At 42.1% G+C, this 18,464-nt stretch overlaps 2 protein-coding genes across 5 annotated transcripts in view; one reads left to right on the top strand and one right to left on the bottom strand.

Annotated features, from left to right (window-relative positions):
- Nucleotides 1-18,447, top strand: part of CAP1 (cyclase associated actin cytoskeleton regulatory protein 1) — a 28,659-nt gene extending 10,212 nt beyond the window's left edge. The window contains exons 2-13 of one of the 4 annotated variants that reach the window (XM_061122285.1): nt 4,804-4,925; nt 5,532-5,632; nt 7,321-7,398; nt 9,086-9,229; nt 9,324-9,409; nt 12,417-12,522; nt 13,966-14,143; nt 15,526-15,701; nt 15,871-15,994; nt 16,134-16,216; nt 16,530-16,673; nt 17,287-18,447. In XM_061122285.1, coding sequence (XP_060978268.1) covers nt 4,814-4,925; nt 5,532-5,632; nt 7,321-7,398; nt 9,086-9,229; nt 9,324-9,409; nt 12,417-12,522; nt 13,966-14,143; nt 15,526-15,701; nt 15,871-15,994; nt 16,134-16,216; nt 16,530-16,673; nt 17,287-17,370 — 1,416 coding nt within the window. In that variant the 5' untranslated portion in view covers nt 4,804-4,813 and the 3' untranslated portion in view covers nt 17,371-18,447. Of the gene's footprint in view, nt 1-4,800; nt 4,926-5,528; nt 5,633-7,320; nt 7,399-9,085; nt 9,230-9,323; nt 9,410-12,416; nt 12,523-13,965; nt 14,144-15,525; nt 15,702-15,870; nt 15,995-16,133; nt 16,217-16,529; nt 16,674-17,286 lie in introns of all 4 variants that reach the window. The other 3 variants (XM_061122283.1, XM_061122286.1, XM_061122284.1) reach the window with 3 other exon arrangements.
- LOC133041532 (large ribosomal subunit protein eL42) lies at nt 2,980-3,354 on the bottom strand. Its single transcript, XM_061122288.1, has one exon. The coding sequence runs from the start codon at nt 3,306-3,308 to the stop codon at nt 2,988-2,990; it is 321 nt and encodes a 106-aa protein (XP_060978271.1). The 5' UTR covers nt 3,309-3,354; the 3' UTR covers nt 2,980-2,987.
- Nucleotides 18,448-18,464: the final 17 nt, after the last annotated feature.

Raw genomic sequence — 18,464 nt, 5'->3', positions numbered from 1 at the left:
AATCTAGGCAAAGTCATGATGGCTGAATTTTTATAAATCAGGATGAAGACAAGGGGCATCTATTTATGATACACAGAATAGAGCCTATAGATTTTGATGACTGATGAGATTAGTAAGAAGACAATTTAGTTAATGTTTATGGAATCCTAGCTATGTTTCAGAACTGAGCCAGTCAAGCACTTCTACATGTATTTCCTCACGTATTCTTTCTACAGCCCTTTGGATTTTATGCTGTTGTTCCTGTTTTACAAATAAGGAAGCTGAGTTCAAAAAGTTTGGTAACACTCAGACACAGAGACTCCCAATCTATCTGACTTCTCAAAAGAATAATGCTCTTAACCAGTATACTGTACTGCCCAACAGTTTCCAGGTTACTGTCTTTTTTTTTCTAACTTTGATTGGAATGTGGCTCCTTTACAGTGTTGTATTAGTTCTGTTGTACAGCAGAGTGAGTCAGCTGTATGTATACATACATCCCCTCTTTTTTAGATTGGCTTCCCATTTAGGTCACCACAGAGCATTGAATAGAGTTCCCTGTGCTATACAATAAGTTCTCATTAGTTATCTATTTTATATATCAGTTTATACATCAGCTCAGTCGTGTCCGACTCTTTGTGAGCCCGTGGACCGCAGTACACAGGGCTTCCCTGTCCATTGCCAACTCCTGGAGCTTGCTCAAACTCATGTCCATTGAGTCGGTGATGCCATCCAAACATCTCATCTTCTGTCGTCCCCTTCTCCTCCTGCCTTCAATCTTTCCCAGCATCAGGGTCTTTTCAAATGAGTCAGTTCTTCACATCAAGTGGCCAAAAGTATTGGAGTTTTCAGCTTCAGCATCAGTCCTTCCAATGAATATTTAGGACTGATTTGCTTTAGGATGGACTGGTTGGATCTCCTTGCATTCCAAGGGACTCTCAAGAGTTTCCTCCAACACCACAGTTCAGAAGCATCAGTTCTTCAGTGCTCAGCTTTCTTTATAGTCCAATTCTCACATCCATACATGACCACTGGAAAAATCAAAGCTTTGGCTAGACGGACCTTTGTTGGCAAAGTAATGTCTCTGCTTTTTAATATGCTATCTAGGTTGGTCATAACTTTTCTTCCAAGGAACAAGTGTCTTTTAATTTCATGGCTGCAATCACCATCTGCAGTGATTTTTGAGCCCCAAAAAATAAAGTCTCACTGTTTGCATTGTTTCCCCATCTATTTGCCATGAAGTGGTGGGACCAGATTCCATGATCCTAGTTTTCTGATTGTTGAGCTTTAAGCCAGCTTTTTCACTCTCCTGTTTTTCATCAAGAGGTTCTTTAGTTCTTCACTTTCTGCCGTAAATGTGGTGTCATCTGCATATCTGAGTTTATTGATACTTCTTCCAGCAATCTTGATTCCAGCTTGTGCTTCATCCAGCCCAGTATTTCTCATGATGTACTCTGCATATAAGTTAAAGAAGCAGGTTAACAATATACAGCCTATGTATTTTGTACATAGTAGTGTATGTATGTGAATCCCAATCTCCAAATTCATCCCATCCCCCCTCCTGCCCACCCCTGGTATTCATAAGTTTATTCTCTACCTCTGTGTCTCTATTTCTGCTTTGCAGATAAGTTCTTCTGTATGATTTTTCTAGATTCCACATATAAATAATATTGTATGATACTTGCTTTTCTGACTTCACTCTGTATTACAGTCTCTAGGTCTGTCCGTGTCTCTTCAAATGGCACTGTTCTGTTCCTTTTTATGGCTGAGTAATATTTCATTGTATGTATGTTATATTTTCTTTATTCATTCCTCTATTGATGGACATAGAGGTTGCGTCCATGTCCTGGCTGTTGTAAATAGTGCTCCAGTGAGTATTGGGGTGCAGGTTACTGTCTTGATTACCTCAAGTGATTGCTAACAGTGCTGTAAGTGCTATATTACTGAAACAGTGAGGGTGGGGTCTGGAGGAGCAGTGTTAGGGAAAATGATGAGTTCTGTTTTGGACATTTCCTTTGGGACATCTAGTTGATGTTTAGGTGGGAGCTTGATCTAAAATTCTGAATTCCAGAAGGATGGCCTGAGCTGGATACACTGCTCTGGGAATTGTTAGTCTGTAGGTGATTGTGGTGGTATCACTCGGCGAGTGGACTGAATAGTAATATGATAATAGTTGTTGACAGCTTTGGAGTGAACATGACCACCTAAAGAATGATATATATACATCATAGAGCATAAGACAAGGTATGTCTTTTGATCCCTTCAACTCTAAACATTCTTTCTCATGACATCTTCAGTCCACCCCTACCAAAAACAAAAAACTAGGTACTGTTTTCCTATATTTGATTAGTGGTGGAATGAGATTAGCTTTAATGATAGCTGTTTTGTCCTTTCTCGTTCTGCTTAAGTTAAACAGCAGAACGATAGCTTGTTTAGAATTAAAAACTTATAAGTACAAATGAAAAACGGAAAAGAAGAAACCAAAATCCCATGAAGCTGTATTATTAAGCTATTAAGACAGGTTCACCAACCCTGGCAGCCTTTAGAGACACTTGTACTGTATTACCATGTTAGCAGTGTCCTCAACCTGTAGCATCCATTATGTATGAAGGAACATGTTTTATATCAGAATGAGTGATATCTGTTAATGGAAGATAACTTGGGAGTTTATTGCATTCACCGCCTTTCTCTGTGGTGTTTACAAAGTGTGATGGATTATATGTTAGACTGTCCCTGGATAGTACCCAGAACAAACAGGGCAGCAATTGGGATACTCTGATCATGCTGTAACGTAAGGGAGAGTTATGGATGCTTCTAGTCTGCTCCATAGTCTGTTCATTTTCAGTAAGGATTCGGAGGCTCCTGCTGCCTCTCCAGGCCAGGGAATGGAACGGTTTATTTGGTTCACATTCTCATCTTTCTCTTTGATTAGCTTTTATTTATTTATTTATTTTTTTGAAGTAAATGATCTCAAACTTTTATTGTCTTCATAATAAAACAAAATATGAAGCTCAAAATTGGATCACTTGGCCCTTTCTCTTCTTATCGCCTCCCAACTCAAAATGCTTGCATCTCTTAATAGCCAGCATTCTCTTCGATCTACAGTTGGGCTCAACACATTCAAGCCTCAGTACAATCTTCTTTGTAGTTTTAGCCTTTTTCCGGAAAATTGGCTTAGTCTGCCCACCATAGCCACTCTGCTTCCTGTCATAACGCCGCTTTCCCTGGGCATATAAAGAATCCTTGCCCTTCTTGTACTGTGTCACTTTGTGGGGCTGGTGCTTCCCACACTTCTTACAGAAAGTCCGGCGGGTTTTTGGAACGTTCACCATGTTTGCGAGAGCGATACCAGCACAAAAAGCTGATTAGCTTTTAAACAACACGCTTTGGCAAATCATTGGCCTCTGAGAGATCAGAGCCTGTACACAGAAAAGAGTGGGCAGGGATGATCTTGTCTTTCTTAGTTTATCTTGTGAGTTGCTTCTCTCTTGCACAGGGAAGACAATGTGTTAAATTGAGGTATTCTGTCATGTTGTCATCTTTGAGGGAATTGTGATTCTGCTGTCGTTTTAGGTGGCTTCAAGGGAGTTGAGTTCATTCGTCTTCAGTTACCTGATCAGATTAATGCTTTGAAATGAAATCTTTCCAAGTCTTTGGTTCAAATTTCACCTGACTGATTTTTACAAGATCACTTACAATCTCAGCCACTTTATATTGATGTATATTGGTAACGTTAACACTTACTTATATGTGTTTGTGGGCAACTTTCAGAATCCTTGTCCCTCTGGAGTTCTGGGATTCTATACTTCAGGTTCATTGACTTCATAAATATTTATTGAACACTTGCTAACCTGCCAGGTAGTGGTCTAGATGGTAGAGGATAAACTTGTTTAGGAAACAAACCAGAAAAGGTCCCTCCTCTTTTGAGAAGAAAGGATCTTCCTTTCTTTAGAATATTAGACATTGAACGAGGCTAGTTCAGTAAATTGGTATTTGTGAAAAATCTATAACAAGCTTTTCTGGATATTTCTTGTTTTCCTTCTCTACTGCATATCTAGATCCCGCCCATCCTCCTTTGAAGCCTGCCTCAAATTGGCAGCTTCTCCTTGATAGCCTTATCTGATGACCCTTCCAGCTGATATATTCTTCTCTTCTCTGAAATCCTGTTATTTTGCCTGCAACTTATGTCACCTTAAATTTTTTTCTGTTTGTTTTTAATAGTTCTGGTGCACATGTAAAGTGTTAGACTATAAGTTACTGTGGGTAGGATAAATACTCTGTTCATCTTGGCCTTGGGCATTCCGCATGCAGGCAGCAGGATGTTGTAGGAAAAAACACTGAACTTAGAGCCAGAAGACTTGAATTTGAGTACTGGCTTCCCAACTAACTAACTTTGTGACTACAGGCAAGTCATTTAACTTCATTGAAATTGTTTCCTATCTTTAAGAATATAGTAATTATCTTTCCATTCATAAGTAGTTGTTGAGAGGCTTGATAAACTGAGAGAATATATGTGACTGTTCCTTGTAAATTCTAAATTCTTACACAAATACTTAGTTCATGACATCGTAGTAAATATTCAGTAAGTATTTGGATGAGTAAGTATTTGCTTTCAGTTAACACTGTCTCCTGGGTAGTTCTTTTGCTTAGTGAGGTCTGTATGCTTCTGCAAATAGGCTAGACTATCTTCCGTCTTATTTTACTGTAAAATGTTTCTGTTCCTCAGAATTGGCATCTTCTTCATCTCCAGGGCATTCTTTTTTCTTTTTCCTTCCTAGGTTCTGTGTCATACTAAAACAACAAATAACATTTGATCTGTTTCAGCAGGTGGTACATTATGGCTGACATGCAAAATCTGGTAGAAAGATTGGAGAGAGCGGTGGGCCGCCTGGAGGCAGTCTCCCATGCATCTGACACACACTGTGGGTATGGAGACAGTGCTGCAAAAGGTAAGCAGTGTACATGCCAGTAGAATGCGTTGAGTGAAGCTTGGTGTCCTGGCCTGAACATTTTCTGTCTTGGTATAGTCTCTCCTTTGGAGCTAACTTCCTGAAACATTGAGAAAGTTCATCGCCTTTAAGATAAGGGAGGAAGTGACTTGTATGCAGGGAGGCCTGTGGTTAAGTTATTTTAACACGAGAACTTCCTGCTTGTATGCTATTTCCTGTTCTTTCTTTAGCAGAATGACTCTAGTATAAGTCAAATGACAAGTGATATTAAAATTTCCTCTCTCCAAATTATTGGCAGATTGACCATTTTGCATATGTACCAGTTGAATTACAGAATGTTAGGCTAAAAGGAACTTCAGTGAGGGGTAATTTTGTTTATTTTCATTCTGTTGATTAAAGAAATCAAGCTCAGTTAGGAACAGGGACTTAGCTAGGATCACACAAGAAGTTAATGGTAATTCTGGAGCTAGAATGCAAGCTCCCGACTCATAATCCAGCCTTCTGTTTACTGTGTTACCTTGCCTCTCCCCTTTCATATGGAAGTGCCTTTAACAAACCCTCTTTCTCATGTGTGACCATTCTTGGTGGTGTGTCTGTCTTCAGCAGGAACAACTCCATATGTGCAAGCTTTTGACTCACTGCTGGCCGGTCCTGTGGCAGAGTACCTCAAGATCAGTAAAGAGATTGGGGGAGATGTGCAGAAACATGTAAGGAGGTTTGGCACTTTTTTCCGTCTTTTAAGAACTGGTGGCTTTCTTCAAATTCTAGTCATCCTTGGTTTAAGAGCCCCTTGAGAGGCTCCTGGCTGCTTCTGCCTGCACCGAGGAACTCAGTCTATGCTCTGAAATAGTTTTTCAGATTTTTTTCCAGGCCCTCTGCTTTTATCACATGCTCTGATGGGCTTCTTTTATATAGATAGCTTGCTTTGCTCATCTTGGTAGTGAGAATGTGCTACCCCACCATGTTATATAACCAAGCCTGGGGTGGCTTATTCAAAGGGCTCATCATCATGACTTAGCATTTATGAAACTGTGCTTGGTAGTTATGCTAAAACTATGCTAATGTGAGTTATTTTCACACTTAGCCCACAGTAAGAATATGAAGTAGGCAATGACAGGTGCCTCTCCACCCACCTCCCTTCATGTGCTGCTACCCACGTTGTTACCACCACCCCCACTCTGTCTTTCTCTTTGGGACCCAGAACCTTCCTGCTAGTCTTTGAGTGATCCTTTGTGAGCAGTAACCATGTTTAGAATCAGCCTGACCCTTCAGTAAAACTGTTTGCCTGATCCTTGGAAGATATATTTGAAGCCTCTTAGATACCATCTGTTGGCAGTGGTGTTAACTCTAGAGAGTGGGACTGGGACTTAGGAGTATGGGGCTTGCATTTTTACTTTATACAGTAGATAGCATTTGAAAAAGTTTAAAACTTATCACTTCTACATTTAAAAAATATAAACCCAGAAAAAAAATATGATTTGACTTTGAATTTTTGTATGTGGTAGTGCTTATAGCTTCATGCTTGTTAAAATTCATTTGTCCATGGCCCTCAGGAAGAAATACTTATTTGTAACCAAGATATGCATGTGTGCTAAGTCTCTTTAGTCGTGTCCAACTCTTTGCGACCCTATGGACTGTAGCCCGCCAGGCTCCTCTGTCCATGGAATTCTCTAGGCAAGAATACTGCAGTGGGTTCCCCGTGCCCGCCTCCAGGGATCTTCCCGACCCAGGGATCAAAACCGTGTCTCTTAAATCTCCTTCATTGGCAGGCAGGTTCTTTACCACTAGCGCCACTTGGGAAGACCAGTTAAGATAGATGGTGCTTATGCTACTTGTATTGCACCTTTTAAAAAAAAATAATTTCTAATTGATGTATTGCACTCATTGTTCTACTGTACTTCACTTAATAAAGTGCTCATTATGTGTCACAAAGTTGATTTAATGATCTGTGATAGGTCATGGTCCAACATTTGAAAATAGCTTTAACCTTATGGAGTAAATACCTTGAGAAATTGAGGCATGAGGTTAGGCTTTTGCTTTTACTCCTACCTCTGGTTTTTGAAAACAGATTTTTTTGGTGATGAGAGGTAGGAGAGATTTTTCAGTGCACTTCATACCACACATGTGCAGTTGCGAACTTGACTTCATTGAAAGCCCTAAGTATCTTTGTTTCCAACTTTGGATATACAACCCTGATTAGTTCCAACAGGAGCAATGGTATATGTAATTCTGCTATCAGTCCCTGAAATCTGGATTACTTAAAGAAATCAACATGAAATGCCTGGGTTGCTGCCAGAATACATGAACGTGGAGGTTTCAGGTTACTCTTATCAGGACCTGTCCAGTTGTGAAGTGTCGCTGATAGCTGATTCTTCTCCTGTCCTCTTGTTTTCAGGCGGAGATGGTCCACACAGGTCTGAAGTTAGAGCGAGCTCTCCTGGTTACAGCCTCTCAGTGCCAGCAGCCAGCAGGCGTAAGTTCACTACTAGTTGGTTTTGTTATGGTTTGATGCGCAGGACAGGTTGAGGGCTTTCTGCTGAGCTATCACAACATGTTAAGATAGACCTACCAGGCACCCAGTCCCAGGAGAGTCCGATTTTAAGCCCCACTATGGGAATGTGCCATTTGACAGTCTTTTCTAGTCTCTTGGCTTAGCCCAAATTCATTATATTGTCTCCTAAGTTCATTAGGCCCTAGAGAGTGATTCTCTTGCTCCACTGTGGATGTGCTTATTAGTAAGACTTCTGGGGAGATTGTAAAAGTATTGCTTCTCCCCTCACCCTAAGTGGTTGGACATCTCTCTTTAACTTCATTCCTACCTCAAAATTTTACACTGCCAAAGTATGAAAATAAATTAGAGAAAATTTAGATTTTTCTCAGAGCCACACATTTTAGTTTTGTTATGTTTCTTCTTTTTTTGCATTTGGCTCTCCTAAGTAGGGGGGTAGTAAAATAAGTTTTCGTGCTAGTGCTGTATTAAAACCTGTGAACCCTCAACACGCCTAAATGTAAAAGTAGCAAAAGTAATGTTAAATATGTTAGACTCTAATTTTTAGTCTTAAAAATTAAAAGACAAAAGGTTAAAGCATTTTGTATAAACCTTTTTTCCCAACCCCACACTTCTCACAACAATTCAGGCAGCTGAGACATTATTGTATTTCCCTTACTTTAGATCAAGGATTGGCAGACTGTAGTCTGCAGGCCAAATCTGGCCCACCACCTATTTTAAGTGAAGTTTTTTTGAAACACAGCCATGTCCATTCTTTTAAGTATTGTCTGTTGTTGCTCTATGCACTACAACAGCAGAGTTAAGAAATAGCAACAGAGCCCGTATGGCCTGCAAAGACTGAAATATTTACGGTCTGGCTCTTTACAGAGAGTTTACCAACTCCTGCTTTAGACTGTTCTCATACTGAGATCTGAGAATCGAGATGTTCAGGAAACCAAGCTTTGTGAGAAGGATGAAAACACAGAAACAGAAGATTTGTCCATTATGCTAAGCTTCCTGCCCAAATGCCAAGTCCTCTAATTGCATTTGATTCAGCAGATCTCTTCTGAGCAGCTGCTGTATGGCTAACACTGTGTTGAGGGCTGTGCAGATTATAAAATAGGGCTAGAACAAAGTCCCTGTCTTTGAAGAATTAATGAGAAATAAAGAAAAATATGGGTCCATTAATAAATGTTCACATGGTCCATTAATAAATGTTGCGTGGTAAGGTGCCAGAATTGGCTGTGCTGATGAGATGCTGTAGGAGGCCAGTGTGGCTGGGGTTGGAGGGTCCTCATGAAGCAGAGGAGCATGTGGATAGATGGAAAGAGAAGAACCCATCATGAATGGGGGCCCAGAAACGAACTAGTAGCCCCTGTTAGTGGGACAGAAAAGAGACAAATGACAGAAATGGTAGAATTTTGTGGTACAGCTGGGGTATGGATCCTGATCATGAAGAACCACAAAATCCTGCTTGAGGAGTTGGAACTCTCTGAGGAGAGTGAGGTGTTGAGTAGTAGTGTAGCCATATGAATCTTTGGAGATAAATACAGAGTTTATTTGCATGCTTGTTGTAGTTCATGAAGAATTCTTGCCTTATAACATCAAAGTGGAGCAATATAAAACACAGAAAGATGCTAACCTCTTGTCTTTTCCTGCCTCTTTTTTCTAGAACAAGCTTTCTGATTTGTTGGCACCCATCTCTGAGCAGATCCAAGAAGTGGTGACCTTTCGAGAGAAGAACCGAGGCAGCAAGTTGTTCAATCACCTGTCAGCTGTCAGCGAAAGTATCCAGGCCCTGGGTTGGGTGGCAGTGGTGAGCTGCGCAGCTTCTATTGGAGGGAAGGGACAGAGGTCAGGAGATGTGGCTGGAAAGGCCCTGAGTCACTGACAGCTTTTTCTTTTTCTAGGCTCCCAAGCCTGGTCCCTATGTGAAGGAAATGAATGATGCTGCCATGTTTTATACAAATCGAGTCCTCAAGGAGTACAAAGATGTGTAAGTCCAGCTTGTCCTCAAGGGGTAAAGAACAAACCCAGCTGGTTGTTTGACTTGTTAGAGCAGGGCTTTGGGCTAAGTTAAGGCTGGCCATGGCTACTGTGTTGATTCTCTTATCTCAGGGCTGCTTTTTGGAAAGTGTGATAGGTGTTGACTCATAGAAGCTGGATCTGCAAGCAGGAAGTGTTTCTTCTTCCTCTTCTGCTTTTTCTCCGGGGTTTGTAGAGGGCTTTTGAGTTTTCTCATCCTTACCCTTACAGGTTTAGGAGCTTTTGCTGGATGTGATAATGAACTAATGCCCTTTTTTTTTTTGCCTCTGTGGATAAGATTTTGTTCCTTTGTTGAAAACTTGTAACTGGCTCAATGGCAAAAGCTACAAGTAACTTTGTAATACTACCCTGACTATTCTTATGGTCAGGTAAAGAGAGAGGAAGGCTGTCTGACCACTGCAGGTATTGCCTAAGGGAGTTATTGTACGTCTAACCACATGTGTCCGATAGTGTGAACTTCTCCATCACTGGTTTTGAGCTGGTGTGACTACAGGCACCTGTTACTTAGCTGCATAACTCTCCAAACCCTTCTTTTCTTCCTTCTGTTCATCCCCAGTAACCAGCATATGTTGAGTGACTACTCTGTGAAGGAATGAGCCTTCATGTGGGTCTGAGATGTCTCCCAGAACATCGAGCAGCTCCTTGATCCTTTTAGTAATCTGGAATTAAGTATCACAATATTTTGATTATACCCCACTATTATACTCCACAATTTACAGTTGAGGAAATTGGGTTTTATGCTCAGTTCAGTTCAGTTGCTCAGTCATGTCCGACTCTTTACGACCCCATGGTCTGTAGCACGCCAGGCTTCCCTGTCTGTCACCAACTCCTGGAGCTTACTCAAACTCATCTCCATTGAGTTGGTGATGCCATCCAGCCATCTCATCCTCTGTCATCCCCTTCTCCTCCTCCTGCCTTCAGTCTTTCCCAGTGTCAAGGTCTTTTCCAGTGAGTCAGTTCTTTGCATCAGGTAGCCAAAGTATTGGGAGAAGGCAATGGCAACCCACTCCAGTACTCTCGCCTGGAAAATCCCATGGACGGAGGAGCCTGGTAGGCTGCAGGCCATGGGGTTGCTAAGAGACAGACACGACTGAGCGACTTGACTTTCACTTTCCACTTTCATGCATTGGAGAAGGAAATGGCAGCCCACTCCAGTGTTCTTGCCTGGAGAATCCCAGGGACGGGGCAGCCCGGTGGGCTGCCATCTATGGGGTCAGAGTCGGACACGACTGAAGCGACTTAGCGGCAGCAGCAGCCAGAGTATTGGAGCTTCGGCATCAGACCTTCCATTGAATACTCAGGACTGATTTCCATTAGGATGGACTAGTTTGATCTCCTTGCAATCCAAGGGATTCTCGAGAGTCTTCTCCAACACCACAGTTCAAAGCATCAATTCTTTGGCGCTCAATAATCATAAAGTCTTCCACCTAATAATATGTAAGAGAGGAGACTTAAACTATAGTGCAGTGCTATTTCTGTAATTTAATACTGATTATTTCCTCCTAAAGGGGAAGTGTTTTATTTTCTAACTTTTTGGAGGAAGGCATTATGTTACAAGACAGTTGAGTTTCTTGGGGTCCTAAAGATCCATAGTGATGCTTGAGAGCCCTCTTGACCATGGCTTCAGGCACAGAATATTTGCTCTTTTCAGTTTTTTATATATATAAGATTATGCCTAACCCACTCCAGTATTCTTGCCTGGAAAAGTCCGTGGACAGAGGAGTCTGGCGGGCTGAAGTCCATGGGATTACATGACTGAGCATGTGTGCACGAGGGTGGAGGGAGATGGGTTGGTAGCTATAAAGTGGTAGAACTAAAAAAAAAAAAAAAAAAAAAGATGCCTAAGGTCAATATGCAGATGACACCACCCTTATGACAGAGAGTGAAGAGGAACTAAATAGCCTCTTGATGAAAGTGAAAGAGGAGAGTGAAAAAGTTGGCTTAAAGCTTAACATTCAGAAAACTAAGATCATGGCATCTGGTCCCATCACCTCGTGGGATATAGATGGGGAGACAGTGGAAACAGTGTCAGACTTCATTTTTTTGGGCTCCAAAATCACTGTGGATGGTCACTGCAGCCATGAAATTAAAAGACGCTTACTCCTTAGAAGGAAAGTTATGACCAACCTAGATAGCATATTAAAAAGCAGAGACAAAAAGAAAAAAAAAAAAATCAGAGACATTACTTTGCCAACAAAGGTCCGTCTGGTCAAGGTTATGGTTTTTTCAGTGGTCATGTATGGATGTGAGAGTTGGACTGTGAAGAAAGCTGAGCACCGAAAAATTGATGCTTTTGAACTGTGCTGTTGGAGAAGACTCTTGAGAGTCCCTTGGACTGCAAGGATATCCAACCAGTCCATCCTAAAGGAGATGAGTCCTGGGTGTTTATTGGAAGGACTGATGCTGAAGCTGAAACTCCAGTACTTTGGCCACCTCATGCGAAGAGTTGACTCATTGGAAAAGACCCTGGATGCTGGGAGGGATTGGGGGCAGGAGGAGAAGGGGACGACAGAGGATGAGATGGCTGGATGGCATCACCGACTCGATGGGCATGAGTTTGAGTAAACTCCGGGAGTGTGATGGACAGGGAGGCCTGGCATGCTGCAATTCATGGGGTCGCAAAGAGTCGGACACGACGGACTGACTGAACTGAACTGAACTGATGTCTAAGGTCTTACTATACTTTGAAAAAACAGTTTGTTACTTTTTTAAAAAAATTTAAGGCATATTGCTATAAGAGGTAGAGATATAGAGTCCCTTTTGGTATGGACTTTGGTCTAATTAGGATAAGAGAATAGGTTTAGAAAAGAAGAAAAGAGAAGCTTAGTTATGATAGAAAAACTGCCATTGAGCAGAGCCTAAGGAGCATCACAGGCAGGAAAATGTGAGCTCACACTGGAATCACTGTTGGAATGTACCCTGACTGCCTGCAGTGAATTGTTCTTTAATTCTCCCAGGGATAAAAAGCATGTGGACTGGGTCAAAGCTTACTTGAGTATATGGACAGAACTGCAGGCTTACATTAAGGAGTTCCATACCACCGGACTGGCCTGGAGCAGAACGGTGAGTTCTCCTCCTCTCCTGTCATTCCTCCAGGATTGGGTCTGCAGGTTTCTTAGACTCTAGTCCTACCAAAGTTCAAGAAGACATGCTGGTCTTTCCAGTGGGGGTTAGAAAGAAATCAAAGAGAAGGAAAAGGGGTAAGAGTAAGGAAAGCAAGAGTAAGAGAAAGAATAGTTCTATTCAATGTCAGTAAACGTGGGTCAGGGACATGGTTGGGCTGGAGGGGAGATAGATGAATGAATAACATCATCCCAACCCTCAGGAAGCTTAAAAATAGAGATACAAAACCCCAGTACCAATTACCAAGTCAAGTGCTGTTATAAAGGCACACACTACAGAGTATGAGAAAGAGTGATTCTCAACTGGGAGATACTGTACTTTCAGGAGTCATATTCTCATCTGAGACTTTTCAGGTGTAGGATGGAAGTGGGAGAGATGGGTGACAGCAAAGCTTAAAGTAAATGCAGAATAAATGTAGAGATTGGTCATCTGCCTTCAGTAAGAAGAGAAATTTTTATGAGGAAAGGCTGAAAAGGCAGTAGTTGAGACTTTTAGACTTTGTAATAAGTGATAAGGGGACTTCCTTGGTTTTCCAGTGGCTAAGACTCTGCGCTCCTAATGCAGGGGACCTGGGTTCAATCCCTGGGCAGGGAACTAGATCCCACGTGCCACAACAAAGACCTGGCGCAGCCAAATAAATACATTTTTTAAAATGCATGAGACAAGTGCTCGGGCCTGGTGCACTGGGAAGACCCAGAGGAATCGGGTGGAGAGGGAGGTGGGAGGGGGGATCGGGATGGGGAATACGTGTAAATCTATGGCTGATTCATATCAATGTATGACAAAACCCACTGAAAAATAAATAAATAAAGGGGAAAAAAAAAGGAAGTGGGAAAAAAAATAAAAAATAAAATTGACTCTATGAAAAAAAAATTGATGATAAGAAACTATAATAGGTATTTGAGCAAAATAGTGATAATGATCAGATTTGTCCTTTAAAAAGTCTTAGTATATAGGTTAGGGGCAAGGGCTTATGCTCAGACTATGTAAGTACTCGTGGTGCAAGGGGCTGATACAAACAAACTTACGGAGATACAACCAAGATAATAGAATGAGTTAGTGAGAAGATGATTGAACAGTCAAGCTTGGACGGTAATGCCTTTCACTAAAGAAGAGGGGGGTGGTTGCACAGGAAGAGCAGGCAGGGGGTGAAGTCAGTCTTGGGTTTTGTAAGTCTGAGGTGTTGCTGACACGCTAAGATTTTTAGAACTCTAGGTTTAGAGCTGGAAAAATGGAGCTGAGTTGGGTGTGGCTCGGGAGCATTAATCATTGCATCACGGGCTGCAGTGAAAACCCATGTATCTTCGATACATGTAAGGCCCTGTTGGGGTCGGTACTGAGGGGAAGAAAAGTTGACTGTGTTCCCTGCACTTACTGTTCCAGGGGCCTGTGGCAAAAGAACTGAGTGGCCTGCCGTCTGGACCCTCTGCTGGATCTGGTCCTCCTCCTCCCCCTCCAGGCCCACCTCCCCCCCCAGCCCCCACCGGTTCAGGCTCAGATGACTCTGCCTCACGCTCAGCACTGTTTGCGCAGATTAATCAGGGGGAGAGCATCACACATGGTAAGTGAATGCTTTGGCAAGAGGAGTCAGTAAACAACTTGTTTTGGCAAGAACTTACCAGCTAGAAACCTGGCAGTCTGTAAACCATAATCATGGTTTGTTTATGGGAGATGCTTTTGGGGTGTTACATTCTTTCAGGTTGCCTAAAGGGACAGCAGAGCTGGCTTAAATGGAAATTGAAAATGGGTCATTATAGTTGTGGGAATCTCTCTTCCCATTGGAAAGTGATTTAAGGGGCACATACAGAGTACCTGCTGTATTGTGCCAAGACATGATGCCAGTGGTTTTCCCTAGAGCTTTTTCCATGTTACCACATGGTCTCTTTGGGAAGTCATCATGGAAGGGTGGTTAACTTCCTCCAAGGATGTATATTAGTCATACAGAAAACTTGCATAAGAATGACCTAATGTTGGCATAGAGAAGGTAGACACTCTTATATACAGTAGATTGAAGTCTAAATTATACAACAGCCTCCTAGGAATCTACCTATAAAAATATTGAAAGGACAAGTTTTAGACATTATTATATATAGTAGCTAAGAATGGTATGACAATCTATATATCCAACTTTAAGAGAAATGGTTAACTGTGGTATGTTCTTCATGATGGAATATTATGCAACCATTAAGTCTTTTTTCTGCCATGAACCATGCAGTGTTTAAAGAAAAAAAAACTAACCACACGGAGTGGTGATGCTAGAAAGCTAGTGTTGCTTATGTAGATTGGGCTCTATTCATAAGCAAGGCATATGTCAGCCTATTGAGGGAGATTATGGAATTTTTTTTCCCTTAAAAAATATAAAGATATTTTTACAAACTATAGGCTAACTTGAGAAAAATTTTACTGTGTTAATTGGTTAAATCAAATTTTTTTGTTCTAAGTGTGTATGCTTATATCTAAATAAAAAACAACTATGAATAGAAAAATTATTGGAAGGGAAGTTTTAAGTGCCAGCACTGATTTCGGGGTGGGTGGTAAGTTAGCTGTGAATGAGGTTATTTTTCCTTTTACCAAATTTTCTTTATTATCACATATTACTTTTTATTCCTCTGTTGCTTTAAAAACTATGTACATATTTTGTGATTATATACTTAATGTCTTTATAGATCTTTTTCTTGTGTTTTTATAGCCATCCCCCCCATATATACACATTCTGCATTTTATTCATTTTTTGGTGGAATTTTATAATTTAACCTTGAGGTAGAAGAGAATTATAAAAGTGCTTTTCCAAAGGTGTTTGAGAGAACATCTTAGAGGCTCTGGGTTTTGGCTTTGAATTTTTGGTTAAGGATCAGTGTAGCTTCTGGTAACAGAAGTTGGTTATTGCCTCAGCTCAAAGCCCTGGTATGAAGGACAGTAACAAAGCAGCTATTGTTCTTACAGCCCTGAAACACGTATCCGATGACATGAAGACTCACAAGAACCCTGCCTTGAAGTCTCAGAGTGGTCCAATACGAAGTGGCCCCAAACCCTTCTCTGCACCTAAACCAGATCCCCCCAAACCAGTCACAAAGAAGGAGCCAGCTCTACTTGAACTGGAGGGCAAGAAGTGGAGAGTGGTGAGTTAAAAATGCCCAGAGTGGGGGAACAAGAAGTGGGGGCAAGGAGACTAAATGGGGCGCAGCCAAACGAGTGCAGGCTTTTGATTACAAGAAAGAAAGTTTGGCATAGTCTGGTTTTTGGGGTGTGCTTAGTGATGAGGTTCCTAAAAGGGGATCTCTTTAACAGGAAAACCAGGAGAATGTTTCCAACCTGGTGATAGAGGATACAGAACTGAAACAGGTGGCTTACATATTCAAGTGTGTGAACTCGACATTGCAAATCAAGGGCAAAATTAACTCCATTACAGTAGGTAAGTTCTTCTTGGCCCAGGCAGGCTCTGTCCTAAAGCTGAAGAGGGCTGGCACCCTACATCCCCTATTTCTAGAGATTCTTAATAGAATGCTTTCCTTTAAAGTTACACTGTTAACCTGCTCCCTTTCTTCTCCTAGATAACTGTAAGAAACTCGGTCTGGTGTTTGATGACGTGGTGGGCATTGTGGAGATAATCAATAGTAAGGATGTCAAAGTTCAGGTAACTTGATACCTTGGCTCCTTCCTTTGGTGTCTGGGGAATTGAAAGAGACACAGCTGACCCACAGATGTTGCCTTGGTAGAAATCTGACTCTGTGGGGTCTGTAAGCTGAGCTGCTCTGGATGTTGCAGGAAAGGAGTTGGCCCTTACCGTAAGCTGTTTCCAGCACCATCCCCACCCACCCCTAGTATCCAGTATCTGTTGTACACCTGTGAGTTGTTCATGTGCTCTGGTGAAACAGGGAAAGCTTTTCCCACAGTTAACTGTTGTTCTTCCGGAGGACAGAACTCAGTGCTCTTGGTTTCCTCTGCAGGTAATGGGTAAAGTGCCAACCATTTCTATCAACAAAACAGATGGCTGCCATGTATACCTGAGCAAGAGCTCCCTGGATTGTGAGATAGTCAGTGCCAAATCTTCTGAGATGAATGTCCTCATTCCTACAGAAGGCGGTGACTTCGTAAGTTTCTTGATCCCTCTAGTAGTATGATGTGAAAACAGGAGGACTGAAGGCTAGTGTTAGAGAAAGCTAGTTGATGGACATTCTGCACCAAGTGGGTCCAACCCAGCTATGCACAGCTCAGGCACATGGAAGCCTGAGATGGTCCCACAAAGTAGACCCCCTAAGGAGAGTGGTTTCTGGCTTTCTTAGGCTGAGCAGATGCTCAGGGTCTAGAATGGACTGGGGTTGAGTCACAGCACCCTGCTGAGCTGATGCCACGAAGCCGTTCACCTTCCTATCTGTACCTCATAGGCTTAACAGCTGTCCAAGGTCACTGGTCAGTAGGAAATAGACTCAGCCCTCCCTCTGTCTAGCTTTGGAAGCCCTGTTCTCCTTCCTACACTGCACTGCTTCTTCACTGTGTCAGGGTGGGGGGGGTGGCCTCTAAGATGCGGTGTGCTAGTTCCGTAGCCCCCGTAGCCATGCTTTCACAAGCAGATTCCATTTCTCTCATTACATCCTACTTGCTCTCACAGTTTAGTGCAAACACGCATTGGGCGAAAAGTGTTAAGATTTAATTAACTCCATGTTGCCTAGCTCAGGTTTAAACTTCTTGTTTCTCTATTTGCAGAATGAGTTCCCAGTCCCTGAGCAGTTCAAGACCCTATGGAATGGGCAGAAGTTGGTCACCACAGTGACAGAAATTGCTGGATAAGCCAAGTGCCACTGGGTTCCTTGCCCTCTCCCTCACACCATGGGATAAACCTGTATCAAGATGGTTCTTTTTTAGATTTCCTCTACCTTTCTGCTCTTAAACTGCTTCTCTGCTTCGAGAAGCACAGCTACCTGCCTTCACTGAAATATACCTCAGGCTGAGATTTGGGGTGGGATAGCAGGTCAGTTGATCTTCCGCAGGAAGGTGCAGCTCTTTCACATCAGCTCAACCACACCACCAGTCCATTCTTAAGCAACTGCAGACCAGGACAGGTGTGCTTTAGCTTTCAGCCTTTGGGGTTATTTGACCAACAAAGTCTTGGGAGAAATATAGCAGTCCCAGGAATTAACAGGTCAGAATGTTCACACAAGTTAACATTTTTCTAACAAGTGTGGAGGTAACAGAAGCTGATCCTAGTTAGTTCTTCTAACTTAAACTAATTTTCACTATTGACAAGTGAGGCAGGAGAGGGACCAAAGGCTGAAGCTTGGCCATCTAGCATTCCTAGCAAAATGGTTTACTGTAAGCATTCCTTTTCTTCTGCATTCCATCCTGCACCTGCCCAAACCTGACAGTAGGTTGTCCTGTGTTAGCTGCTGTGGTGGTGCCCTGCACCCAGGCCAGCTAAAGGAGTCTTGGACCCTTTCTCTCTCAGGCCCCTGCCCAGCACCTTCCTACAGAGATGACTTAAAAAGAGTGGGAAAAAAAGGGAAAACCGCACCATTCCCAGAAATCTGGCTTCCCTTTCTCTTTCCATTCTAGGTGCCCATCATCCATCTTCACTGCTTCCATGGCCCTGTCATACTCACAACTTTTGGCTTCTTTCTGGGCACCTGAACAAAGGACTAAAATCTCCACTGCAGGCTGTTTTTAGGTCTTGTGTAAAAATCTTGCACAGCCTTGCTAATGCAAATTTCAGTTTTTCCTCTAGGACAAACACTTTACCAAAATATGCAACTTTTTTTGGTGGGAAGAGAGATTGTCCTGTGATTTCTACCCATTTCCTGAGGCCTGTGGAAATAAACCTTTATGTACTTAAAGTTATACAGAAAATAGAATAAAATTAATACCAAACTCGCTTCGTATTTATGTAT

The sequence above is a fragment of the Dama dama genome, chromosome 20 (assembly GCF_033118175.1).
Source record: "Dama dama isolate Ldn47 chromosome 20, ASM3311817v1, whole genome shotgun sequence".
Taxonomy (NCBI): Eukaryota; Metazoa; Chordata; class Mammalia; order Artiodactyla; family Cervidae; genus Dama; species Dama dama.
The sequence above is the reverse complement of the archived record's forward strand: the minus strand, read 5'-3'. Positions and strand labels throughout refer to the sequence as shown.